Source organism: Scomber japonicus, chromosome 23 (assembly GCF_027409825.1).
Source record: "Scomber japonicus isolate fScoJap1 chromosome 23, fScoJap1.pri, whole genome shotgun sequence".
In the NCBI taxonomy this organism is placed as follows: domain Eukaryota; kingdom Metazoa; phylum Chordata; class Actinopteri; order Scombriformes; family Scombridae; genus Scomber; species Scomber japonicus.
The window spans coordinates 10593077-10621075 of record NC_070600.1 but is presented as its reverse complement, the minus strand read 5'-3'; the positions used below and the strand labels follow the sequence as shown (position 1 = coordinate 10621075).

The 27999-nt window shown below is 42.0% G+C and overlaps 1 protein-coding gene across 6 annotated transcripts; it reads left to right on the top strand.

Moving 5' to 3' along the window:
- LOC128353253 (ubiquitin carboxyl-terminal hydrolase 15-like) lies at nt 1-19549 on the top strand. Of its 6 annotated transcripts, none has more exons than XM_053313940.1 (22): nt 1-89; nt 772-899; nt 1521-1651; nt 3667-3793; nt 4272-4417; nt 6036-6097; nt 6592-6681; nt 10625-10772; nt 10966-11139; nt 11706-11864; nt 12570-12794; nt 12894-12977; nt 13341-13435; nt 13705-13893; nt 14488-14606; nt 14733-15014; nt 15318-15388; nt 16114-16229; nt 16328-16477; nt 17080-17183; nt 17781-17869; nt 18570-19549. In XM_053313940.1, the coding sequence occupies exons 1-22, from the start codon at nt 1-3 to the stop codon at nt 19083-19085; spliced, it is 3294 nt and encodes a 1097-aa protein (XP_053169915.1). In that variant the 3' UTR covers nt 19086-19549. The 6 variants fall into 6 exon arrangements, with proteins under 6 accessions (XP_053169915.1, XP_053169914.1, XP_053169917.1 ...); XM_053313939.1 differs by having other exon boundaries at nt 5988-6097; XM_053313942.1 differs by lacking the exon at nt 6592-6681.
- The last annotated feature ends 8450 nt before the right edge of the window (nt 19550-27999 follow it).

Sequence of the window (27999 nt, the reverse complement as noted above, 5' to 3'; positions counted from 1 at the left end):
ATGGCGGAAGGAGGAGCGGCCGATCTGGATACCCAGAGAGGAGAGGTCGCGGCACTGCTGAAAACACAGCTAAGAAAGGGAGACACTTGGTAAGATGTGAGCTTAAACCTTTATTAAAGCTGCTGCCTGGCTGTCGGCTGGCTCTGCCTCGGCTGTCAGTGCCACGGAGGAGGAGAAAGCCGAGGTGACGGGCCGTGTTGACAGTTAGCTCGGAGCTAGCTGGGCTGGAGCTAACTGTCAGCTTCATGTGTGGCTATGAAGAACGACCACATATCGTTCACATGTTGTTTCCTGGTGATTATTTCACCACTTCTGAATTGGCATGTGGTTGTTTTTGAATCTGCTGACATGTTCTTGGGAGGTTACGGTTCGCTTTTATCTGATCTAGCCAGCCAAGCTAAGCGCTAACTGGCTAGCCTACCGAAGCTCCAAGTGGTGGAGTTTTTTCTGTCAGTGGGTTCATCCGTCGCCTTTCAGCAGGGCGGAGTCGGAAAAGAAGCACCTGTCAAAATCACAGAGCCAGCTGGCTAGGCAGGTCAACTGTGCTACTGTTACAACTGTCAATCTGTGCAATGTTTGCCTTTTCAAAGTCACATTTGTCGAGGCTAATGACGGGCAAGGTAGCCTCCACCTGCCCAAAGTGTTGCTATTATCACCATCCAGTGTGTGTGGGGAAAAAATATTAAAGCGTTAGTTCAAACCTTTTTAACTGTTGTTGTGTCCAGTATGACTGTACCAGAGCTGAAATATAACATCTTGTCTTCTCTGCAGGTACTTGGTGGACAGTCACTGGTTCAAACAGTGGAAGAAATATGTGGGATTTGATAGCTGGGACAAATACCAGATGGGAGACCAGAATGTCTACCCAGGACCAGTTGATAACTCTGGTCTTCTTAAAGGTAAGACCAGTGATGCTTCACCTCCTGAGACCCTAAATCAGAATCAGGACATATGTACTGGCCAAGTATGTTTACACGTGTAAGGATGGTTTCGTAGCTTTCAATGCACTTACATCAAATAACAACACATCCATATTCAGAAATATACACAAGAAATAACTATGCACAGGTGAAACCATTTCTGTTCATAAAAATAGTGCAAAAGAAGTGAAAAGTGCTGTGATAAATATGAAAGGGTAAAATAAAGACATTACTTTATACAAACACGGTCACATATAAATCACCAATATAACTACTTTCTGGAGCTGTATGGCGTTTTATTACACATCACACCAGAAACTCACATGCCAGTATAGCTTCATCATTCTGGAAGAAGCAACAAAGAGTAAAAAAGGGACAAAAAACAACATTGTTCACTGACACTATAGCACAGTCTTTTTTTTTGGAGTGTTCATAGAAAGCTCTCCAGCATACCTTTATGTGTTTTGTGTCGTGTGAGACAGTCAGCGCAGGGCCACCAGTGTAAGTCATTTTGTTATTTAACAACCTCCCTTGTTGTGCGGCTGAATGTGCTTTCCTCTGTCTTCATACCTGGTTTTCTCACCGCCTCTCTGCCTCTAGATGGGGATGTGCTGGCCATCAAGGAGCACCTCATTGACGAGCTGGACTACATCCTTGTCCCAACGGAGGGCTGGAATAAGCTCGTCAGCTGGTATGGGTTGTCGGAGGTTCAGGAGCCAATTGCGCGCAAGGTAAGCTTTCAGTCATGGGTGTGAAGACTGTGAATGAATTTTATGAATTGAGTCCTCACAACTCATTGCATTGCTGATATGATTATGATTACCTGCTAAGTAGTGTAGCATGGTTTGTTTTGGTTTTTAAGGGAGATTTAAAGGCTGGTGATATTTGGTGTTGATTTTGAAGTGGTTGGTCAGTCAGAGGTGCATGAGATACACAAAAGCTGAAAACACATGTTAACATTACTGATATATAAGAGTGTTCCATGAAAAGAAAACAGCAGTGATTTTCCTAAGCTTTTCATTCATTCTTATCATGAACAGCATTCATTTCTTTTAGGGTAAATGAGTACTTTTAAGACAAGTTTTGCTATTGTGAAAAAAAGATACAGAAAAAATATCTGTATGTGTGGCTACAAGCGATTAGTCAGTGGAATACTTTATCCTGGCAGCTACAACTTTACCAGACCTGCAGTATCAAATCCCTGGTTGAAATCTTGCTAGTCATGGCATCATGGCTGCTGGAAAGGTTTCCTCTTCTCCCCCCTCTCTATCGCTCTCACTCTTTCTCCCCTCCTTCATTGACCCTCCCATTTTGCCATGTATGTCGCAGGACGTATCGGGTAGCCGCGGGGTTTCTATTTTCAGGCAACGTTCTGGATGACTGAAAAGCTACATGGAGCGATCTGCGAGACACAACATGCAGGAGGTTCATTATTAGTTTTCCTCTTTTTAAAAAAAACCCCTCTTGTTTCCTCTGCGTGGTTTTCATCCTGAGGTGCGGGGTGGAGCACAAGCGTTAAACAGGATTGTAGTCGCAGCTTTGGCGTTACGGGTCCTTTCACTGTCCCCTTTTTGACTGCCAGCACCGGTGGAGTGTTCCTGCGTGTCCTTGTTTTTTTGAAGTGGAGGAATGCCGACTGAGGTCACACTGAGAGAAGCAGAGCGAACGCTTCTAAGAGGAGTGCGAGAGAGGCACAAGCAGGATGGGAGGTGGAGGGGTGGGTGGGGTGAACGGTTCTGGCTCGGCTCTGATTTGAGAAATTCTGTCAAGACTTTGGTGATGAGTCGGGCTTTTGCTCCTAGCTTACAAACACATGGGTGTTGTGCTGCGGGGTAGGATGGACCCACCGGGGATCAGTGGATTTTGGGGCAGGGAGGGGCGAAGCAGGCGGAGGGTTGGGGGGTGGAGGGGTGAGAGAGAATCTGAGACGTGTGTGCAGGACTGTTTCAGTTCTCTGGGACATTTGTGAAGTTGGTACTGTGTGTGTGTATACATGCATGTGTGTTGGAGGGGCTCAGCAGTGAAATAAATAGGCCGGGAACCCTCAGCTGTTTCCACGAGGTGCTGCTAATTTAGGCTCTTCACTCTGACTCTGTTCCTATCAGGGCACTAGATGAGTGGCAGCCAGGGCAGCAAACTTTACTCTGCTATCCATGACACACCAAAGCTAGCACAGTCTGAATGTGACCAATGTGTTTTAAGGTGTTGTTTTAAGATAGATTTTGAGTATAAGATAATAAAGGTGGTGTACTTTAATTGCTGGCATAATGGGGTTAGGGTTATCAGTTCTAGCTAAAGAATAAAGAGCTGATGGCTGGTGTTAATTCTTTGTTTGGTTTAATTTTGTTGCAAATAGTCAAAGCTGAAGAGTTCATTTGTATCATGACAAACAGAAAAGTTTGAAATAATGGCAGCAAAGATTTGTCTTTGGTTTAAAATGTGCCGGTTGATATATAATGTTTTATCACAAACAGCTAATGTAATCCAGATATGAAACACCTTTTTAATATTACAAAAAGGTTGGAAATGTTTTGAATGATCCTGAGGGTCATTCATGTAACGCGTGTGTGTGTGTCTCTCATTAGAGCAGCTGTTGCGCAGTTTCATTTGTTTTTTCATGTGCCTAGACTTATAGTATCTAATACTGATATCATGCAATGTATATGTTTTTAATTCATTATAGAGTAAATGATGAAATTATGTGAGCTGTGAATAATGCCCCCGTTATGTTTTTATTTTGCTCCAGGTGGTGGAACAGGGTATGTTCGTGAAGCACTGCAAGGTGGAGGTGTACCTGACGGAGCTGAAGCTCTGTGAAGACAGCAACATGGACAATGTGATCACCAGACGCTTTAGTAAAGCTGACACAATAGGTAGGCATGAGTCACTCTGGACTTACTGTCCTTGATCTCTGCTATTCATACTCAAACAACCTCTGTTTCTGAAACTCAGTTCTTTTTTTATATCTTCACAATGTGGATTTTGACTACTTTTCATTTTTGTTTGGTTAAGCCGCCCTTTCATTTGGACGCAAACAAAGAAAATAATATGTCTATGAATTCCCACAACTGTCAGAATCTCTAGTACATAGATGTGTGTACAAGAAGATCCTCAGCAGCAATAAATTCAACGTAAGATGGTTTCTAAAATCCAGACATAGAACCGCATTTCATTACATCAGTCTCTGTCAACCATAAGCTATCATTCCATAAAATCCCACAGGCTTTCATTCAAAGCAAAGAGAATAGCTGTCTTTGTGGTTAGGTTGTTGTTGGTTAGTTAGTAAGCTCCCAGTCGTTTCTGTGTTTAACTTCTCTGTCAGAATTTCTTACATTTGGCCATTTTTTGCAGACCTGATAGAAAAGGAGATGAGGAAGCTGTTCAGCATCCCCGATGAGAAGGAGACCAGGCTTTGGAACCGGTACATGAGCAACACCTTTGAGCCTCTCAACAAACCTGACAGCACTATCCAAGATGCGGGCCTCTACCAAGGACAGGTTGGGAGTTTTCATTTCTCTAACTTTATCTAAAAGTTGAACTATGTGAGAATAGTTTCAACACCCTCTGGATACAGAGTTTATTTTTTTCTCCTCTTGTGAGGCTCCACCAAAAAAAAAAAAAGTGTATTTGACAAAATTGATGCAGAGGTGTCCAAATATGGCATGCTATGTGGACAGTTCCTGAGCTCAGTGAAATATACACATATTTCAATCACCCTTACAAGATAGCTTTCCCATATTTGTGTTCTCTGCCAGTCAGGCTTTTTGGGTCACAGGAGGGCAAAGCTGCATTAAAATATTTCTTTTACTGCTCTGTTTCCAACAGGTTATCATAACCTGCAGAGGGCAGTCTAACTAATCCTACTGTTACCTTTACAATAGGCACGAAAGCTGGTTTGAAAATGCTCAAGTTTTCATGATGCACCATTAAATAATTGAAATATAATATAAAAATAGACATAGATTATTTAAATGACTTGACACACATTCAGGAGAAGCTGGAGTTGTAACACTGAGGCTGAGACAATACGGTAAAACTACGTTGTAATGAGATGGTTACAAAATCTTCTCGTCACCCCACCTCATCTTTTAAGCTGCTTAAAATGTGCACGCATGTCCTGGCATCCACCTGGCAGCCGACTAGAGAGCAGAATACAAGCCCAGATTAATTCAGACACCTGGACACAAAGAGCCAAAGAGACGGTGGGGCTGTCCTGTTTGCCAGCAGCTGTTCCAGAGTACAAATCCTCACTAAGTGAAGCAGCGGATAAGAGCCATCCAGCTCCCCCCATCCTTACCCATTAGAAACCACTACAGGATTTTACTGGCAGTCGCAACAGGTTGTTTGTCCTCTTGGCGGCTTTTGAAAAATCGATTGTGGGTCATCTAAAGTAGGTGGAGAGACACAAAAAGCATCCTGTTGTAATGTCTTTTTTTTTTTTTGTAAGATTGGAGTATAATCTGATATTTTGGTGAAATCTGAATAGCCCCTTCATTGCTTTCCTAAAAATATGTCTCTCAGCATTCAATCAATAAGATTTTTATTTGTGTAGAACTTTTTATACATACCGATGTAACATAAAGTGCTTTATATTATGAAAACACCAAAACATTCCAACCCCCACACACACCACCCTCAAACCCTCAAACCTCACACAAACAATAAATAACTATGTTGTAAATAATGAGTCTATAAAACCAGGAAGTGCATGAACGCTATCATGAATCTGCAATGAGGAAACACCAGGGGTCGGATTAAATATGTACAAATCCAGAATAGCCAAATAAAATAAAGGACAACAAGAGATTCATAAAATATAATAGATATATAATGAAATAAAATAAAGTGAGTAAAACCAGAAGTGTAAGATGGGGGTATTAAAAGGCAAAATAAAGACAAAACAACTAAGAGGAAATGTGATGAAGGATAACCAGACATAATAAGTAGATTATTATTATTCGTCCATCCGAGCATTTAAAAAAAAAAAAAAAAAAAGATAAATAAATAAAGATATTTGTTCAGAATGCAGATGAGCAAACGCTTTAATGTTTACTATCTTTAAACAAGCAACAGCAGGCGGAGTCTCAGTTTCTTTCTTCATGCTGTCTCCTGCAGGTTCTCGTAATAGAGCAGAAGAATGAGGATGGCACATGGCCCCGAGGCTCCACAGCACCCAAGTGAGTGAGCAGCACATGCCCTGGCTTATGTTTCTTTCTTTTTTTTTTTGACTGAAGGAAGGCGTTAGTTGTGTTTTACCACAGTTTCCATGCTGTATCCAATCATTACCTTCCACTGACCCCAAAAAAAAGACATATAGGCAGTGTACTATTCATTTGGAAGGGAGTTTGGTTACTCTAATGCTAGATTTCCTCACACACAAAGCTGTTGGAAACACTTTTCCGTCGCTTCCCCTTTGGAAACTCTAAGCTGTGTAAATCTTATTAAAGTTTTCCTGCTACATCACCACAGCACCTCATCATCCTCCAAATGTTCTTCTCTCTATGACTTCTGCCTCAGGCTACCTCTTTTGCTTGACCTTTCGTTGCTGACATATCCCTCACTTTATTTATTTTTTTTGATTCATCTCAGTTTGATTTTAATTGGTACCTTTCTGGAACAGCTCTTTATTTCCTCTTCTCTAACTCATGATCTATTCTTTATCTTTTTGAAGGTCATCTGGTGCTTCCAATCTCTCTGCTTTGCCAAAGATCTCGCCTTCATCTCTCACAAACAATCATAACAGCAGCTTCAACAGCAGGAAGTAAGGCTTAGTAGTGGGGTGAATAGCTGAGGGGTGGGTTTGGACACCAGCAGCCAGAGATGGAGCCTGGCTGGGTGCTGCCAGTGGCACCATAACTTATAAAATTATAAACAATTATAGCTGAAGAAAGCGACTTGGGTTGGATGAGTTTAAACCTTTTCTCAGCTCCTGTTTTGCTCAATTTATCCTCATTCTTCATTCATTCCCATTGATGCATTTTTACACTTTCCCCAGTGTGAAGATTGTCAGACTTTGTTTTGCACAGGTCTATCTCTGGCTGTGGTTTGGGGCTTGAAGTTATCTCCCAATGTTGCAGTTTCAGCTATAAGAGCTGATTGCGGGGAGGGGGATGGGGGCTGATGGGATTGATCTCTGGAATTTTCTTCAGCGACAGCAGTGCTCTCTATTAATGGCCCAGTGGTGCCTCTGGGTGTCTTAGTCAGCATTTAATCATGACTGTTAATAGTTTACATCTGATTATACATAAATCTCACTGATTGATAGCTTCGGCTAGGGCTGCATGATTATGTTAAATGTGATCATTATTTTAATCTCATTATGAGCGCTGCAAGGTCTCGATCTCTCACTCTTAATCTCTATGTAGTTACAACATTACAATAATCAAATATCAGCACTTTTTGGGGGGGATGAGGCTAATTCTCAGCATTGGCATGTTTGTGTGCTCCTCTGTAATCTCCCCCTCCCTCCCCCCGAACAAATCTGGATTCTTTTCTTCTTTAATCATTTAGTCTATGAAATGCTGTAAAATAGGTTTTTTTAAAAAAGGAATTTGGTATTGCTTAGAGGTCTTCAATTTAGTTAAATAAATCTTTACATATGAGAGACCGGAACCAGAAACTTTTAGTAATTTTTGCTTGGAAAGAAATTCCCAGTTCACATTCATATTGGTTAGAAGGATAAATAATATATGATAACAGACACAGACATAGCAGTAAAATGTTAAATGAAGCAAATAACCAGTAAACATTTCTGGCAAGGGCAATACAATTTAAACCCCCCCCCCCCCCCCCCCCCCCCCCACAAAAAACAACAAAAAGTCAATAATGACCAAATAACAACCAATCTGCCAAGAAGGATATACAGCAACAATAAAAACAAGAAATTGTAGAAAAAGGTGAATAAAAATAACAAATAGCGCTCATGTCTACAAATCAACCAAAGCAGGAACAGTGTACAACAGCAGACACTTAAAATGATCTACTGACACAGACCTCTCCAATTTCTATACCACTTGTAATTTGTTCCATTTATTCGGTGCTAAAATGTAATCGGCTAATTTAAAAGAAAATCATAGTATATGGTTCATCATGCAGCTCTATTAATCAGTGTTTTTAGTGACATTTTTTAAGCATCTTAACAAACCTAATCTGTATTAAATCTTGGATAAGAGGCAGGTGTGTGATGTAAGTTAAACCTGCTGTAGCCTAAATAAATGTTTACAGCTGAAGCACCGAGACCTGGAGGCTCCGTCAGCCCTGCGCTAGAGAGCACTGCTCGACTGTGGGTGGAGCTGTCGCCTCTGCTGCCCAGTAGACTTTTTCTGTCCCCTCCTTCTTACTTTATGTGTGTGATTTACTGCATGCCGGTGTGTGTGTGTTTGTGTGTGTGTGTTAGATATAGATACTCTGCATTAGCATTTTTCAACACTGTTGGTATGCAGAAATAATAGCCTCGAGCACAGCCACCTGGAAAAAAATCAATATTGATAAAGAAGGAAGGTGTTGAAAGAAGCTGAGCCTGATCCTTCCTACACTCAACTAGCTGTCCAGTGAAAGACAACCTTACTGGTTACTGGTTGGTGGTGTCACAGCTTTGGATTGTACTGTATCTTCTGTACAGTGTCGTTGGGTTGATTTGAGGAAGGAGTGGGGGGGCGGATTGGATCTCAACTGACAGCAGCTCCTCTGTCCCTGATTCACTGTACTTCCAATGCCATCGTTTCCTCTGAATTATGCATGGGGCCTCTTTTTTTCTTCTTCTTTTCATATGAAGTGTTCCCACATTACATAACACTCATCTTTTCGATTATGCGGTTTTTACCTGGTCGGTTTAGCCTTCAGCAGCGGTGAGTGCCGCTGTTTTTACGAGGCGGCGTCCCCTTATTCTGGCAGGCTGCCCCCCCCCCCAACCTCTCCTCCACCCCCCCAGCTCATTGCGATGCACACGTTCTGCAGTCTAAGTGACCTTCAGAATACATTTCATCTGCTCCCGCTCCTCTCATCGCTCAGCTTCACACGCACGCATACCAGCCAGTGTCATTAAAAATCGTCACTCTCTTCAGGTTTTTACCTGATTTTTCGAGAACCCCCCCCCCCCCCTTTCTTTTTAAAAAAAGATGATGAAAGAGGGGAGTGCCAAAGTGTATGTGATTCACTCAGGAGGAGTGTGTGTGTTTTAAAGGGGTGGAGCGGGAATGAGAGCGAGGGTTTGTGTGTTAGTGTGTCGAGATGAGAGAGGAAGCGATACAATGCGTTACACAAGTGTGAGAAAAGGCGATAAATGGCGTGTCGGCATGAGTGAGTGTGTGTATGTGTGTGTGTTGAAGAGAGTCAGGCCTGTGAATACTGCAGCCTCAGCTGGATGCAGTGGATCAGCTGCTCCCTCCATCCCCATCTCATTTCTCTTCTGTCAGCCCCCCCCCACCACCACCTCCACCATCCTGCCACCCCCTTCTACTGTCCGCCCCTCCCCCCTATTCTCTCTGCCTCTATCTCCCTCTCTCCCTATCCCTCTCTCTCTTTCCCTCTTCCCCACTCTCTCTCTCTCTCGCTCTCTCTCGCTCTCTCTCTCTCTCCCTGTGCACCTCTAGCTTCGGTAGCAGTAGTCTTGAGCATCTTTTGCTGCTGCTGATGCTGCTATAAATATCTGCCGGTAGCCGTAGAGCGGCAGAGAGCAGCAGGCAGGCCAGAGGGAGGAGCAGACGACTAGAGGACAGGATAGGACAGCACAGGACAGGACAGGACAGGACAGGAAAGGAGAGGACAGGACAGGAGAGGACAGGATAGGACGCAGGGAAGGGATCTGAGGCAGAGTGGATAACAAGATGACAGGCGGTCGAGCCCGAAAAAGAAGAAGGGAGGAGAGGAGAAGAGGGGAGCTGCTTAGTTAGCTCTGAATAGAGTGGAGGAGAGAAAGAGTGTGTTTATTGTGTGTTTGCATTCTGTGGTTTTGGTTGTTGGCCTGTGCTGTACTTGGAAGTCAAATTTAGGCCTAAACTTGTTCTGGATTGTACTCAAACTGCTAGTTGAGCTGGATTGGGTTGAGCCAGGTTAACATCAGTGGAGAGTGGAACTGGACTTTTGTTCCCCACCTCTAAAAGCCAAGCTCTGCACGTGACGAACCCGGGCCGAACCGCAACCGGCTGCTGGTCGTTTGGTTTCGCGCGGACATGTGGGCCGGCATGGGCCGGGGCGGGGCTGAGATGTCATGCTCCTGTGTTGCTGGTGGTGCCTGAGGCCTGAGGCGGTGGAGCTGGACAGCAGGAGGGTTGATCACCGCGTGCTGAACTGCGAGGCCACTGCCTCCACCGCCATCACAGCTGTTTCACTTGACCAGTGGGAGCCAGAAACGACCAACGCTACCTTGCAGTCCTCTCAGAGGTCTGCTCATTGCTGCAGTTGGGGAAGCCTAGCTTTATACTCTCTCTGGTTGTCTAGGAAGTCTTTGCGGGTGGGGGGCAGTGTTAAAGGAGGTAGTGGAAGTGTGTGGTGGTCTTTTTAGTGCATTGTTGAATGTATTGTGTATGTATCATAATGGTAAATAGACTATCATGTTGATGCAGTATATTCTGGTTAACTATACATACTGTAGATGTAGAATTGTGTTTTTTTATGTGTGCAAATTGCTGTTCTTGACCTTTTCCTTGCTTGCAGCAGTTTGACAAACCTTGTATAACCTTTGTGTTTGTGTGTTTCTTGCACAGTGTGAAGAATTCGAGCTATAGTCTGCCATCCTACCATCCTTACAGCAACAGCTATGACTACTCAGACCAGAGCAGGCAGAGTGAGCGCTCAGGTCTCTGTGGACTCTCCAACCTGGGCAACACCTGCTTTATGAACTCTGCTGTGCAGGTAACAGCATGTCTACAGGGATCTCTACACAGTCTATGAAAGTAGAGGAAGCTATTGTCTTTGTTTGCACACATTACGGCAGGTATTTGGCAAATGACTGCGATGGCTCAGATGTTTGAAATGAAGAACGTGTAAGAAGCTTGAACCTGCTCTCTGCTTATTATTGTCTTCTCCTGTTATTGTGCCCTCTCAGTGTTTAAGCAATATCTCTCCACTGACGGAGTACTTCCTCAAAGACAAGTACACAGACGAGCTGAATGAGGACAACCCGCTGGGCATGAAGGGGGAGATTGCCAGAGCCTACGCGGAGCTCATCAAGCAGCTGTGGTTGGGCAAATATAGCTACGTCACCCCAAGGCCTTTCAAGGTGACTACCTGCAATAAACCTTTAATGGGGAAAAACAACAGAAAGCAATTCTGTATATTGAGTTCTCTACAAAAACAGTGAACTGTTGATATATATTTGGATAGGAAAGCTTGTAAAAGCGATATCTGAGCTGTTGCCTTTTTAAATCTGTGTACAGGCAGTTTGAGCTGAAAGCCAAAATATGTCTCTAAGATGTAAAGATTTCTATTCTGAAAGATACAAACATGAAAGTAGGAAAGTAGCAGACCAAGAACTGCATAACATACAAGTGTTTATCCCTGTGGATGACCAGAAATGATTTGAATTCCCCAAATCTAAAAGATTTAGCAGTCTGCAAAGATCAGAAGTTTTCATGAAGGCTTGCATGAAACTGTGGCGGCTAAATCTGCATTTCTGGGACTTAAAAGATGTTGTGAATTATGTGAAGACTGAACTTTTAAGGCTAAAGACAGACAGATTGCATTGGACAGATGTCTAGTATAGGGGAGAAAATATCTCTGCTTTTCTTTTCCTTGCCCTCCCTCATGTCATTTTTTAACCCATGCATGTGTTTTTACATTCTGCAGACCCAGGTGGGCCGCTTTGCCCCCCAGTTCTCGGGCTACCAGCAGCAGGACTCTCATGAGCTGCTGGCCTTTCTCCTGGACGGCCTTCATGAGGACTTGAACCGCATCAGGAAGAAGCCCTACATACAGCTCAAGGACGCTAATGGCAGGCCTGATAAGGTGAGACCAAGTTTTGGAAGTGCCAGAAATGACATCAACCCTAGATCCTGGCTGATTATATTAACACTGATGACACAACAGTAGTCTGATCAAATACATTATTAAAAATGTGTCTTTTTAAAAAAAAAGTTTTGATAAAATATTTCAATATCAATATTGCAGCAATATTTTAGGAATGACTATTGTTGCTTTCACAAAATATTTTCACTATGAGATTTTTGGTAAATAATCATCAGTGAAGTGGATACAATGACTAAGTGTGTAAAGGTAAATAATTACATTATTTTACTGTAATGCAGCCTTAAAAACCAGTTAAGACAACACTTATGTCTTAGATTTTGAATATCATAAAATCATGTTATCACAAGATCCACAAAAAAAGGCAAATCTAGCCAATCTATCTAGCCTCATATCACAATATCAATATAGTATCAATATATTGCCCAGCCCTATGTTATTGTAATTATAGTTTTTTGGCTAATGAGCAGTATTGTATTTGCCATTTTGCCTTTTTTTTAAAAACCCTTTTTAATAAGTCAATGATTCAAGCTATCATCACCCATTTCTCTCTCGTGTCCCCTTGTTATTTGAATAAAGGCACAAAGGGCCCCTAAAAATAAAGATGGAAACAAGTTCGATTGTATTTATGTTTTTGTTATTTTTTTGTACTTTGTTTTCTTGACATTTTGTTTTTTTGTCTTTCAGGTGGTGGCAGAGGAAGCGTGGGAGAGCCACATCAAGAGGAATGACTCCATCATTGTGGACATCTTCCATGGCCTTTTCAAGTCCACCTTGGTGTGTCCCGTGTGCTCCAAGGTCTCTGTGACTTTCGACCCTTTTTGCTACTTGACTCTACCACTACCCATGAAGAAGGAGCGCACACTAGAGGTTTATTTGGTCAGATTGGACCCTATGGCCAAACCCACACAGGTAACACACACACAGCATTGCCTGGAAACGAACTGGAACTTCACACTGTGATGTGATGGTTTCAAGACAGCGGTTAATGGTGATGTGTTTCTCTTTCAGTACAAGCTGACTGTGCCGAAGGTGGGCTACATCTCCGACCTGTGTACCTCCCTCTCCAGCCTGTCTGGTGTGCCTGCTGAGAAGGTAATAATGCTGCAGCCAGCTCTGCTCTGGGCAGTAACCCTGCTCACTTATTGTCTTATCACACTATTATGCTGACATTTCCTCAGACAGCACAGACCAAAATAGTCTACTCCCTTTAACACTGCCCACCCAGCCACAGTAGCTAGTGAGAAAATATAGTACCCATTTCCTTTTGAACAAGCAGACTATAAACAACAAAATAAAAAATGGAGAATAAGAGACCAAAATAAATACTGACAGTGTATCAAACTTCTTTGAGAACTAACTTTCCATTCCACACCTTTGTTTAATCAGCTTCAATCTCAAATAGTTTTTGACTCTTTCTGTCTTGACTGACTTTGTCCCCCCCCCCCCCCCCCACAGATGATTGTAACTGACATCTACAACCACCGCTTCCACCGGATCTTCGCCACTAACGAGAACCTCAGCAGCATCATGGAGAGAGATGATATCTACGTGTGAGTGTTAAGCTTGGCTGACAGACATGCTGTGTTATCTGTTCTCACATTACAACCTCATTGTTATCTAAATTTGGACTAGATTGCATCCACGTGACCGACTAAATTTAAGTTTTGTTTTTTTTTGCCTAAATCATGTTATGATTTTACTTGTCTTAATAACAGCTTTTGAATGAACAGTTTCTTCACTGACAGTATTTCTGACATGTGTGATTTAGCTTATCCAGTGTGCTTACAATCTACTGACACACTTCTCTCTCTCTCTATAGGTTTGAGGTAGCGGTGAACAGGGTGGAGGACACAGACCACGTAGTGATCCCAGTGCACCTGAGGGAGAAGTACAAGCAGTCAGGCTACAACCACACCAGCACGCCGTTGTTCGGACAGCCTTTCCTCATCGCCGTCCCCAGAACCCTCAGTGAGGACAAACTCTACAACATGCTGCTCCTACGTCTCTGGTAGGCTCGTGTTTCTCACCATCTGATCACACATTCATCGACACTACAAGCCACTTTAGCTGTATTTCCACTGCATGGTTCTGGCTCTGCTCTGACTCTACTCTACTTGACTCTTGTGGATTTCATTTTCCACTGCTGATAGTAACTCCTCAGTGGGGGAGGGGAGGGTTTGCAGGGATGACTATGACTGATTTGTTAGCACCACAGCTTCATTCATAAGAAAGAAGTACTCTTATGTCGATTTAGGAGAAGGGGAGACATTTCTGGGGGACATTTCTCTCTTAAGTTAGACTTTGCCAGGTTCCTGATTCATTTAAAAAAGAGAGAGAGAGACAGTGCAGTGGTGGTCGAATGAGGAAACAGATTTTTTAACAGACTTTTTAATATCAGCTCAGCTCACATATAACCTCTGTGGAGGTGATACAAAAAAAGTACCAGGTACTATGTACAACTTTTGCCTGATGGAAAACCACTGAAAAGGGCAAGCTGAGTGGAGCTGAGTCATACCATGTGGTTGACAACATCTTAATGGCATTCAGAGAAACAGTGTAGAATTGGATTTGACAAAGACTATTTACTTTTGTGTGTTTGCAGCCGGTTCGTGCGATGTTCTGTGGAGGAGGATGAGGAGGATTGTGAAGAGACGCAGTCGTCCAAACAGCACACTGTCAACGGCAATGCCACTAATGGACTGCTGGAGGAGGGGTCGCCAAGTGAGCGCACAAACTCTCACACACACACACACACACACACACACACACACACACACACACACACAAACACATCATAATGAAAGTTGTGACCTTTTGTGATGTCTTTTCTGCTCTCTCTCATTTCAGGTGAGATGGAGACGGATGAGCAGGATGACGAGTCCAGTCAGGATCAGGAGCTGCCGTCTGAGAACGACAACAGCCAGTCAGAGGACTCTGTGGGCGGGGACAATGAACTGGAGAACGGCATGGTCGGTCCACAGAACTCCACCAAAGTCCAGCAGACGGCCGGGCACAACAGAAAGAGACTTTTTACATTCCAGTTCAATAACATGGGCAAAACGGACTTCACCCTCATCAAGGAGGACACCAGGCAGATCCGGTTTGATGAGGGACACCTTCGACTCAGTGGTCAGTGGACCCAGAAATCCCAAATTCAAGCAAAATATATTTTTGCAATGATTTTAACCATTCCATACTCCATTATCAATTTATTTGTTTTTATATTTTCTGGCATTTATTTGAAGCAGTTTCTAATTTTAAATTGATAATGATTAAATTCCTAATCAATGCATAGAAAAATAAACAAATCATTTCAGTGCCTGAATAAATGACCCCGTAGATATATAGATGAAATAATGACAATAAGAGAAGCTGAAATGACAGAAGGCTCCTCTGATGGGATTTTTCTACATTCTGTCCACCTCCTTCCAGACCGCTCTTATCTCTCTTTGGACTGGGAACCGGAGATCAAGAAGAAGTACTTTGACGAGACAGTTGTCGAGGTAAAGCCAACAACAGAAACTGAAGATGCTCACCGTATCTGAGCAGCTGGTTCACTTAATAGCATGCACACAGACCACGTTATAAAAAAAATGGCAGCGTGACCCAGACAGGAGCAGCAGGAAGTCTCAGCGTCGAGCTCAACTGTCTCGTAATCAAAAGGTCACAGGTTTGTTTTCTGCAGCAGCCACTGCATCCTGAAGAAAGGCCTTAAATGTCTGCCAAGATGCAATGATTCATTTCAACACTAAAATAATTCAATTGAAAATGAAGCACTGCTCTTACTGATTTTAATCAAATGTAGTATATTCATAATTGTACAATTACACACATTTACACTCCACCAAATCAAATGGAATGTGTGTAAGTAAACAGTAAATGTTTGCTTTCACACTCTAATAGGCAGGTTTGCTCTTTGTCTGCTCACCAAACCTTAAAATATAGTTTTAATTAGAGTGTAATTATAGATAACACACTATCCTACAGTAGCTTGATGACATGTCTGCCTATATATAACTTGTGAACAGATATTGTTAGAGCACAATACTCATGTTTAAGCTGCTTCAGAGTAATGTATGATCTGTTTTGTTCTATTATAGGACAGGGATGTAATCCTTGTCCAGTGAGACACAGCAGTGCTATGAGAAGTGTTTGTTCAAATAGCTGCGCGTGTGTGTGTGTGTGTGTGTGTGTGTGTGTGTGTGTGTGTGTCTGTGACTGTAAACAGGACTTTGATAAGCACGAGAGCATGGAGTACAAGCCTCAGAAGAAGGCATTCTTCAAGCTGAACGACTGCATCGAACTGTTCACCACGAAGGAGAAACTGGGAGCAGAGGACCCTTGGTGAGAAACTGCCCTTAGGCCAAACAAACAGGTAATGAGCAGGTTGCGTGCTGTTTCCTTACATGTACGTGTTTGGGTGTGTGTGTGTGCGCATGCAGGTACTGTCCGAACTGTAAGCAGCACCAACAGGCCACTAAGAAGCTGGACCTGTGGTCTCTGCCACCGGTGCTGGTGGTCCATCTAAAACGATTCTCCTACAGTCGCTACATGAGGGATAAACTGGACTCCCTGGTTGACTTCCCACTCAGGTACACACACACACACACACACACACACACACACACACACACACACACACACACATATCACACCATGGTTACTTTTGGGGACACATATATTTATATTAATTACCTGGAGACTTACCCCAACCCAAACCATCGCCACTACTTGCCTAAAACTAACCCTTAACATTAACCACTGACCCAAAAGTGAACTTTTTCCCAATTGGAGACATGGCTTTGGTCCCTAATTGGACAAGTCACCCCTGATTAACTGGTCTTAAGTCTGAAATTCCCCAATGTCCCCAAAAGTAGCCTCTGACAGATCACGTGCACACACAGAGAAAGGGCAGTATATCATTGCAGTAGAACACTGATTTCAGCAGTTTTCCCATTGTTTCATTATGTGCAGACTCAGTAAAATACAAACTTTCTTTACTCAATACTTGCACTAAGTCATCTAAATTTAACACTTAGTGTACAATTATTGCAAATTTTCAGTGTACGATTCTTGTCAGCTGTGGTCAGAATCTTATTTGGTGCCTTTTGATCCCATTTAGACACTTTAAAACTGCTATGAGAACTGATATTTGTACATAGCAGGTAATGATTTTCTGTTTTTTCATCAACAGCGATCTGGACATGTCCGAGTTCCTGATTAACCCCAATGCTGGGCCTTGCCGCTATGACCTCATCGCTGTTTCCAACCACTACGGCGGGATGGGTGGAGGCCACTGTAAGACTCGCCGCACATGTCGCAGAGCCGTTTAATAACCCTCCCCATCGGTTTACTGCTCTACTCATGCAGCTTAATATCACCATTAAACCCCCAAAACAAGACATGAGTGAGACCTCTGCTCAGCTTCATGTTTAATAGATGAGTTGTCTCTGTCCTCATCCTGTAATAGAGCTGTTAATGTGCTTTGATGAGTAGCCAGCGCTTCCATTTTTATTATAGCTGTGTGTTCCTTTGCAGCATCACCGGGAAATAAGCTGTGCAAATACAGTATTTATCATCACGCCTGAAAAGCAGTGATTGCAGAACGCTAACGAGCTTTATATTTGCATCAGTCATGACTTGTGTTTGCTGCTCTTTATCAGCTTTGTTTTACTCTGATGCTCACGACAGGCATTACAGCAGGGTTTGGCTGCATTTTTAAAGACAGATTTGCATATATAAGTGAAATTCTTACACTCTACCCATTTAAAACTGTGGAAGTTTTATTAAAGTTTAAGCGCTATACAACACCAAAACCAGTATGTAAAAGGATGCCTATTAAGAGGAGAGCATATGGAACACTATAGTAATGTCTCTTAATCTCTTCCTGTCCAGATACTGCTTATGCTAAAAACAAAGATGACGGAAAGTGGTACAACTTTGATGACAGCAGCGTGTCGCCTGCCAACGAAGATCAAATAGTGGTGAGTGTCCTCATTTTTTGGGAAAGCAAGGCATCAAGTTCTGCTCATTTATTCATCAGAAGCAGTTTTGCTGGACTCAGACTAGAATGCTTGAGTTCATCAAAGTAATTTACTGATTTCTCCATGACATCCGTCTGTGCTCATGCTAATTAAGTACTGAGGACTCTTTTCTGGGTTTTAGGGGTATTTTGTTGCGGTTAGATGGTTCAAATGTACAGTAATTGGCAAGTAGAAAAAAGTTAGTGATTCAAGCCAAAGATTCAGCTAATGTTAAGTCTTGTTAACATGAGTTGACAGTGGGGGGTGTTGGGTAAGTTTTTAAAGGCTTTTAAACCTCAGAAGCTAAAAGACACTTGCAGTATCTAGAGGATTGTTGGCAGCACTTAAAATAAAGACTTTGATGTTCCTTGCAGGTCACAGATGTTTCTTTCTGTTGTTCTGCCTGCATATGAAGTTTAAAAAGTTAAAGATTAATGAAGAAACATGTGCAATATCAAGCATGAATGTTACCGTTTGATGTATTGTATCCGGGTTAGGTAAAAGCTAACGCTAATGTCCACAAACAGTCCTTGGAGTCTGCTGTAATGAATGCAGCGTGACTCAGTATCATGATCACGTGTGCAGCAAATGATCTGTAAGTGAGCCAGCCCTAAGTAACTTCGGTGTGTGTGTGTGTGTGTGTGTGTGTGTGTGTCTGCAGTCCAAAGCAGGGTACGTGCTGTTCTACCAGCGCCAGGACACCGTGAAAGGCACTGGCTACTTCGCTCTCGACCGTGAGGAAGAGGAGGACGAGGAGGAGGAGGAAGAGGAGGGAGAAGAGGAGGAGAACGAAAATGAGGAGAGGCAGGAGAGGAAGGGAGCCTCGTCTGCTTTAGGAGCCTCATCTGCCGCAGCCGCCACCGTGTCCGCCTCCGCATCCGCCTCCGCATCCGCTTCTGCCTCCGCTTCTGCCTCTGCTTCTGCCTCCGCGTCTGCCTCTGCCTCTGCCTCTGCCTCGGCCTCGGCCTCCGCCTCCTCTGCTTCCGCTGCCCTGAGCGATGAGGAGGACTTGAACGAGAACCGGCGCAGGAAGAACGACAATGAGCAGGAAGACGAAGAGGAGGAGGAGGAGGAGGGGGAGGAAGAAGAAGAAGAAGAAGAAGGAGAAGAAGAAGAAGAGGAGGAAGAGGAGGAGGAAGAGGTGCCCAATCGAGACGTCACCATGAAAACCAACTGAGGCAAATGAAATAAATGGAGAGAGAGAGATTGGGATCTTTCCATCCAAAGCCATATGGACACACAGCATGGCAGCGGGCGCCACCAGTCCCACCCAGCCGCTCGGATTCGACCTCTCGACAGGCGGAGCCGCTGTGGGGATGAAGGCTGTTTGGTCAGAGTGCTGCCGGGGTACGCAACAACGCTAAAAAAAAAAAATAATCAGGGCCCTCTGTGGTTGGATCACTGTGTGTGTGTGTGTGTGTGTGTGTGTGTGTGCGCTCGTGCTCGTGTGAGAGTGTGTTGCCACGTCCATCCATTTACTTTTTCTAAAGGATTTAGCTCACCTGCTCTCTGAAAAGAGTCACTGAACGTCACCTGCGGACCGACTCCGAGGCTTCACGCTCCTCCGTGCGGCGCTATGAGTCTCCTCCTTTGCTTTTTGTTTTCCTTTGTTGTTCTTTTATAAATATATATATATATACATATATATATATATATATATATATATATATATATATGTTTTTGAGAGCGATGCATCATTGGCATATCATTTTTAGTATCATTTAGATCTTGTATATATTTTAAACACTGAATTCTATGTGGTTTCATGATGCGCTGAAACATTTTGAACTTGCACAATCACCAACCATCCACTTTTTTTTTCTTTTTTAAAAAAAAACTTTATTATTGCCAGACATACTGCAAATGTTCAATGATGACTCAGAGGGTTTTCTCACATTAAAAAAAAAAAAAAAAAGGTTAGGAAGCTGCCTTTAGTAAACCAGTGGTGAGACGCGTCTACCGTCTAGATTCAACGTAGGGAAGTGATGCCTGTAGCTGCGTGAGTTTATTAAGTGTCAAACAGCCAAATTGTCCTAGCTTTGTGCTGCTGCTACTGCTGCTGCTGCAATGATCCTGCATTTTTAGACAGACTATCAGTGTATCAGCATGAACCTTAATCTCTCAAGGTCCTGCTTTTCCCGTCTCTCTAGCCTCCTCTGTCGGAAATTACCGTAACCCTAAAATGAAGCAGGATCAAGACGTCATGGATTGGACTCCTGACAGACTCTGTAAGCGCATATCTTGAATTAGGAAATCATAGGGATTGTTCAGAAATCCTTCTTGTTCATATCTAGAAGCACTCTGTCTTAAATGGACATAGTGGGCATGAATTGAAAGTTACTCAGAGATCCAAATGTAAAAAAAAAAAACCAACCTTCTCTTCAGCTATCTCCGTAGGTGGTTTTTAAAGCTTTCTCCTTCTTCTTCATCATCATCATATTAGAGGCACTGCGAGATTAGGAACATGGGTGACTTCGCCGACATCAGATGGCACCGTCTTTTGTTTGGATCACCTCGGCCTTAAATTCTTAATCTCGGACCGGTCGCCTTTTTTGTTTGCACATCACAATCACGTGCCGTCTTCGTCTCACATCACCCCCCTCCCCCCCCTCTCCCCCTTTCATACACGAACACTCGAATGTCCATATTGTTTGTAAGACACTGCTTTTTATATCGCAGCCATGTTTTTTTTGTTTTTTGTTTTAAATCCACACAAGGGCCAGAATGTATGCTGAATGAAATGAACACTGACCAGATGTATGTGGTTGATGCCTTTTTTTTTGTGATTTTTTTCTTCATAGGGACAGATTTTTTTTCCTCTTTTTTTCTCTTTTCATGGCTCCCTTTCTTGGTTTGGTTGAATGTGATGAGTAATGCTGAATGCGCCCCCCCCCCCTTTTTTTTTTTCTTCCCCAGAGGTGGAAAATGCTTCTTTGTGGTCCTGAGCTTTGAGGAGGATGGGGAGGGAGGGAGACAAAAAAACAGAACTTTTTTTTTTTTCAGGGGGGTGAGTCCGTCTAAAAGGCCTTTCAGCTTTTGGGATCATGATACAGTGAAAATATTTTGTGGCAGATGGTTGCAGGATATTCCTCCATCAGTGCAACTCATGATGAAACTATTCTCCATGGTGGAGTGCGCCTCTTACGTTTTCTTTTTCTACCTGTTCTTTCCATTGTTAACAGCATTAGCGTACCTGTTGTTGCCTCAGAATATTAGACGCGCTCCAAGCCTTGACGAGCATCTCTGTGCTTCGACTTGAGTGGGCTTTTACTTCCTCAGCGCTGCCTTGCCTTTTGGGGGGCGACTCACCCCTCCCTCCACCTCCCCCTCTGCCTCCATCCTGACTGAGTGAGATGTGATTGCTACTATAGGCTTATACAATTCTGTACATAAGAGTTCACTCTGTGAGTGCACATTTGATAAAGTTTATTTATTTATATGTAAGCATTTAATAATAAACAGACAATATATTTAAAATCTTGACAAGACCTGAAATGTTGGGGTGGGAGGTGGGGATCTGTGGCTCCAGTCCACATAAACACACTAGTTTGCGAAGTCTTGCCTGTGCTCTTGTCAGGGAGGGAATATTTTTAAGAAAACAAAACTAAGGATGGCTCTTGTTGATCTGGGACTTTTTTTGTAAAAAATAATCCAGACATCCTTGCATGATGACATTAAGGGGGTTTCCAGGTTTGGCTGCACTTGAGTTCACTTGGGTTTACATTTGAATTGTGCATGTGTATTTATACACAATCTTCAATAAAGTTGTGTAAAGCTTTCTGCGGGTCCTGCTCTGGTTTTCTTCACTGCGGTGTCTCTATCTGTGGCGTCTCTACAAATCTGCCAGTCAAAGCTTCCCCTGATGTGTTCTACTGTGTACTTCTCATGAATAATAGATGGTACACTTGTTAGTTACCTTCTTTACTCATGAAAAGAGAAATGATCTATCTCCCCTAATCAGTCTCAGAAAAACACCAAATTATTAGTATTGGTTCTGGTATGTAGACTATAATCAATATTTTAATTGCAAGTATAATGATGCAGAAAACCTTAACCTCCTGTTCTGCAGTGATCAATATTCATCAGCACTAGCATGTACTGACCATGCTGCATTCACTGTTAAATATATACTGTAAAGCTTTCAGCCTTGTATGAAGTGTTGATTTATTTATTTATTTTAGCAAGAATTGAAATGAGATGTGCCCTCCATTTTATCTTTGCCTCCACCTCAGTATGAGTAGCAGCAGCTGCAGACTGATCTGTGAGGAGGAACACGGTGTTCTCTCCGGGTTCTGACGGGTTCTCTGCCCGCTCACAGCTGGGAGGTTCCCCCTAGCAGCCTCCATGCTGCTGGCCAATAGGAGGCAGGAGAGGAGGGAGCGACAGTGTGCAGAGCAGTGCATCACTCGCTCAGAGGAAACTGAGACCAAATTCCCACCAGTCACTGGAAGTTATTGTCAAACCAGTGTCTCTCAAACTTTGTGACATCAAGGGCCCCTAAACTGACATAAATTAGAGCACGGACCCCCACTTGGTAAGATTTTTGCTTTTATATGATTTATTGTGTGAATGTATGAAATGAAATGAAATACCCATGGATACATTCTGCCTGTGTGTTACTTATGGACAGAATTGTAGTGAAAATAAATGATTCCCCCTGTTGCTGGGGAACCCCTCAGGGACCCCTAGGGTGTGCTAAACAGAATAATTTTTTAAGAATTGATAAAAGATTAAGATCATTCTGATTTTATTTTTATGATAGTCCCATTATTCACCTGAACCCACCTACCGGATGTGTAAACTACTCATCCATTCATAAATTGGTTCACCAACATAAAATTAATCACCAATAAGTTTAATGCTCAATAACTAATTTATGTAGAAAGATTGAAGCTTTTCACATCTGAGGCTGTGCTGCTGCTCTGTTTTGTATTCTGTGAATTAAATGTCTCGAGATCACAAATCATCTTAGGGTCTGTGACAGGTGAGGGCTGTTTTAAAAACTTTATATACTAATTTTTCACAGATTAATTTTCAAAAAGATAGATAATGCAAATAATGAATTGATGTAAAAAGTTAAGATTTTTTAGACATCTGTAAAAGCCACAGCAAGTTACTGTTTCAATATACAAAGGTGATTCAACTTAAACAGACATTTCTCATTGATTAGCTGTTGAGAGAAAAACAATAAGCCGCCTACAAATAATAAAATATGAAGTACTATATGTGAGAAACATTAAATGTACATGTAGCCTACTGTATCTTACTAGAATAGAAGTCACAACGTGCTTTACAATAAAATACAATAGAAACAAGCAAGCCAAAAAGTCACAAAACAAAACAAGTTAAAACAGGTTATAATCATTAATAGCTCTTTTTTAATTAAACAAATTAAATCTACAATATTTAATTTCAACAAGCCAGACAGGCCCTTTACCATCATTTCTTATAGTCACATAAAAAAATAAAAAAAATAATACAATTAAATAAAAACAACCAATAGTACACCAGAAATACATTTATGTTGCTCCAAATGAATCCATGTCTTTAAAGTGATGATCTGCAGGTACATGTCAACTTCTGGGTGAGTTCATTGTGATGAGTTGGATGCAGCCAGAGGATGGCGCACTCTGACCGGTTCTCTTTTACTGCTGATGTTCACCGGTCAGAAAAAACCCCGTCAGAGTGGGAGCTCTGTGTTTCCTCTCCTCTCTGGCCGCGCCTACACCCGTACTGACGTTCCCCGCGAATTTTATCCACGCCGCTCCGACTAATCCACTCATTTTTCCACACCTACCTGACATGCGGCGTTTGTGGAGGAAAAGGGAAGCAACGAAACGCGCATATCGTTCAGATGTGGACTCGTGGACATGTTTGCGGTGGAAACGGAGCGGATCGGATGACGGGACAACTTTCCTTCACGACGCAGAGACCGAAACAGACAACAATAGATTATAAAACAGTCTGCTGCAGTTGAGCTGCAAGGTGAAGAACTGTGTCAGGAACTAATGTGGATTTACTTCATTTTTACCTCAGATCCAACAAAATCCTGGTAATGTTTATATGGAATGAAAGCTGCGAATTTATTGTGACTTTTTGGTGATCTCATTTTAATCTGTGGCTCTGTATGCGCACGAGAAGGCTTTAGCATCCCTTGCTTTCCTCCCTGTATTTTTAAAAAAATGTCCATTTTATTTCATGTTAGTTAAAATGTGTAAATAATGTGTGCTTTGGATGATTTTTACACGTCATTGAATATTTTGATGTCTTGAGACAATAATATTTTTCGATCAGACTATAAATCGTTTTATTCGTTCGACTCATTATTATTCATAATAAATAATTTTAATCTTAATTATGTTTTAAATGAGAATCAATACCACAATCAGCTCTTTGTACTCTGACATTGCTGTAAATATCGCCTCTGCCTGCTCAGGAAATCCACGGAGAGCCTCTGCGTCCCTACCTGCCACTCTGTGTGACATTTTTACAGAGGTCATCTGAGGAGAACAGCGGGTGCAGGAAACGTGGGGAAGGTACAAGAGGTATTTTCCTCCCCCTTTCCGATTCTTTGGGTGGGGTTTTTGTCTGGCTTTATTGCGGCGGCCACGTTTTACGCGCACGCCATTTTCGTGCGCTTTTACGCACAGCAGCACTGAACCGAAAAAAGAGATTTAATTGAAACTGGAGTGGGGAGATCACGAAGAGGACGAAAGGGAGGCAAAGACACACCCGGGGGCCAAGCGCTGGTTGAGGTAGTAGTTTGTGCTGTTGATCGGGTTGTCATATTACCCCTTCTGGAGATGACTGCGCAATCTACTGCCTTGCCGGCGATGGTGACTTGCGACGGACGAATCAAACCGGATCAACGTTAAAGACTGAGCTCTGTATTGTTTCTAAACATTATAAACTGAATGGAAACGTCACATTCCTTTACAATTATAAAGTATCCATCAAAACGGATGTGCGTAAACTAACCAACTGTGGGAATGTCGATGGATATTTTCAACTGTAATGCATGAAAAGCTAAAAATATATCTGCTTTTTTATTACTGTTTCTTAAATAAAGTAATCCCAAAAAGGATGCATCACTTATGTTAGTGTTTTTTTCTCTCTCTCCAGGTTTTGTCTTAATTCATCTTTTTTTCAGGAGTGTCCTCAGGTTTAAAATAAAGCAGCAATGAGTATCTAAGTAAATTCAGGATGTAGTGAGTAAAACTTAATTGGGCACACTCACAAATACTTCTTTTGAAAATTAGAGAATTTCTTTCATATGTAAATGTTATTCATGGAGCTGGAACCAGCCGTGGACTTGTATAACATAATTAGTAGAAGTTATGCCAGTTTAGGGACTGTATGAACATTATTAGCAGGCAGGGGGGGTTCACAAACTGAGTTTTTTTTTTTTTTTTTTTGTATCATTTTTTGTGACAGTGAAGGAGAATTATTTTATATCATAAGAGAACACAACATTTGTTAATAAAAGCTCTCATCTTAGCAGAAAACAGTTAAATGTGTCAAAATCTATAATATGGGGTAAACAGGGTAGATATTTTTAGAGTTACTATGGGATATGGGAATGTTGTTGCAATTCTTTCAAACTAAAACATAAATGTTCATTCTCTCACATTTCACATAGTCTCTTAGAGGCAGGGCAGTAGAGGGTTTGGAAAAATGCACAAGCTGTTATTGCCCTCTAGCTGGCCTTATAATAAACCTAATGATTTAACAGTTGTACCAGTTTATATTATACAACAAAATGAGGATTCACCTGTTTCTCTCTACACTTCCTCTGCAGATATAATACAGACAATCAATCTTAGATAATAGCTTTTACCCCGGTTAACCCAATCATCATTAAGAACAGTGTCTGCTGGTGCTGGGTCCGCAGTAGTCTACACTGTACTGTATGAATCAACCCTGTTCTGTCAGAGTGGTTCCTGTGAAATGTTTGAGATTCAGTGAGCACTCTGTAGTTCCACTAATGAATCCCTCTGCTGTCCACTCACAAAGTCTCAACTAGTCTTTGGGAAGCCAGTGAAACCTTTCTGCTAGTTGCTTTCCCTTAAGAACAACCCAGAGAATACAAACAGCAACTATATTGATTAGCTCCTCATGCTCTTCTCTACTTATGTTTCTTTTTTGTTGGACAGATACGGAGAACTATCGATTTTGAGCGCTTACATATTGAGTTTAACCTCTACTTTACATTCTTTCTCTTCTTAATGACACACAATTGTACATTTCTTACATTGATCTTCAACATTTATTGTTTTTTTTTTCATTTCTGGAAAAGAAACACTGAAGGTAAACATTGCCTTTTTTCCTCCCCCAAAGTTAGAGTTGCACAAGGAAACATTAAAAATATTTCTTTTAGAGTTCATTAAGTTCTCTTTGTGTTATACAAAATGTACATTTCACATTCACAGACAGCGAGGTTGAGGGGGTAGCACAATGGTCACTTAAAACGGTTCCCCAGTGGGCTTCAAACTTCCTCTTGCTACAGAAAAACCTCTTCTCATTGTCCCATATTGAAACCAATTAACTAGAGAAAAAAAAACACACAACAGCAGTATAACTATGTCAAACTACAGCAACTTCAGAAAGGGGAAACCTACAGCCATAAGCTACACCGCTGAAGGGACAAAGTAAACCTTCAAGTCTAAGAGCATCCTGAACACAGTCAGTCACTCCCACGTATTTACAAATGTAGTGGAACCGATAACACCACTTTAAGGAACTAATCCACTTTTTCCCGCACCTCATAATTGAACCTGAGTTGATGTGCAGCTGTTGGGTGGCACAATAGGATGAGAAAATAAATGATATAGTCACTCTTTCACATTCATCGAAGAGAAAAAGGCTTAATGATGGGTAGAAGGATGAACATTCAACACATATTCCGACTCTCTGCCTGTTCAGACGTTGTCTTAATGTGTTCACAGTCCAAAACATCACTCTGTACTGTCAAGTCTGGCTGTTTGGAAAACTGTGACTCATGCTAAGACAAATCTCGGGTGGTGTCAGGACAATTTGAACTTAAAAAGATCCACAAATAAAATCAGAAAAATTAAAAAAAAACAAAAAAACAGGCTTTCAATACATAGATAACTAACAGCCAGATAGCTTATTTGATGGAAAAACAGCAACAGGTACATAACAATGACATGTAATATATGAAACATTTCTTTCATGGAATGTACAGGAGGAAAAATGCACCATATGATCTTCAGGTAAATGTAAATGACTGTTGCTTGGAGGAATGTAGATCGACATCATCGTCAACTACAACAAAAAGTAAAGATGATAAATATCCAAAGCAACACAATGGCACATACATATCATGTGATCTAACAATGGCTTCCTCATCCTGGCACTGCACACTTTCCAAATGAGCATCTTTGGATTCATTCATTCACCTGCTATCCCTGTTTTATGAAAGGAGGAGATTCTCACTTTGCAGGCCAAGTTTTTACATTAAAGTAAACCAGTGCTACTCCCAAACTCTATATATCCACTCCAACGGCTTCTACAAAACATGCAGTTTGCAGGGTTCATTTCATGCTGACAGAAATTTCTCCTCAACATGGTAGTCAGACTTTTTTTTTCTAAAATGAACCTTTTTTTCTACTGAATTGACTCTACCTCTCATCTCCTGCATCTTAACCCGATGCAGCTGGCAGAGCAGCGCAGCCTGTATGGATACAGAATAATAATGTAGGGAAGGGCCGTAAACACACACATGCACATCACTTTCTGAGGTCATGACAGGAATCTCGACGGTCGCTTTTCTATCTGAAATCTGGTGACTGATCTCAAAAAAAGAGGATTTTCTTAGTTTCATTACCTTCCTTCATAATCACCTTTTAGAATAATTAGCATAAAGCTATAAGATAAAGGAAAAACAACCTCATAATTCTATGTATGTGTGGTCTCTGCACGGTTACAAACAAATAACATCGTCACTAATTCTTCCAATACGTTACGGAAACACAAATTCGGTCCATATAAAAAAACAAACAGCAGTGTAAAACATTGCACTGTTAGTCATGATCCCAGGCCTACAATATGTCACTGCATGCACCGACACA

Excerpts from the sequence above, each read along its gene's own strand:
- LOC128353253 (XM_053313939.1), top strand. The coding sequence starts at position 1 with ATGGCGGAAGGAGGAGCGGCCGATCTGGATACCCAGAGAGGAGAGGTC. Across the intron at positions 4,418-5,987 it reads CGGGCCTCTACCAAGGACAG|CAACAGCAGGCGGAGTCTCA; the intron begins GTTGGGAGTTTT and ends TCTTTAAACAAG. Across the intron at positions 6,682-10,624 it reads AGCAGCTTCAACAGCAGGAA|TGTGAAGAATTCGAGCTATA; the intron begins GTAAGGCTTAGT and ends TTTCTTGCACAG.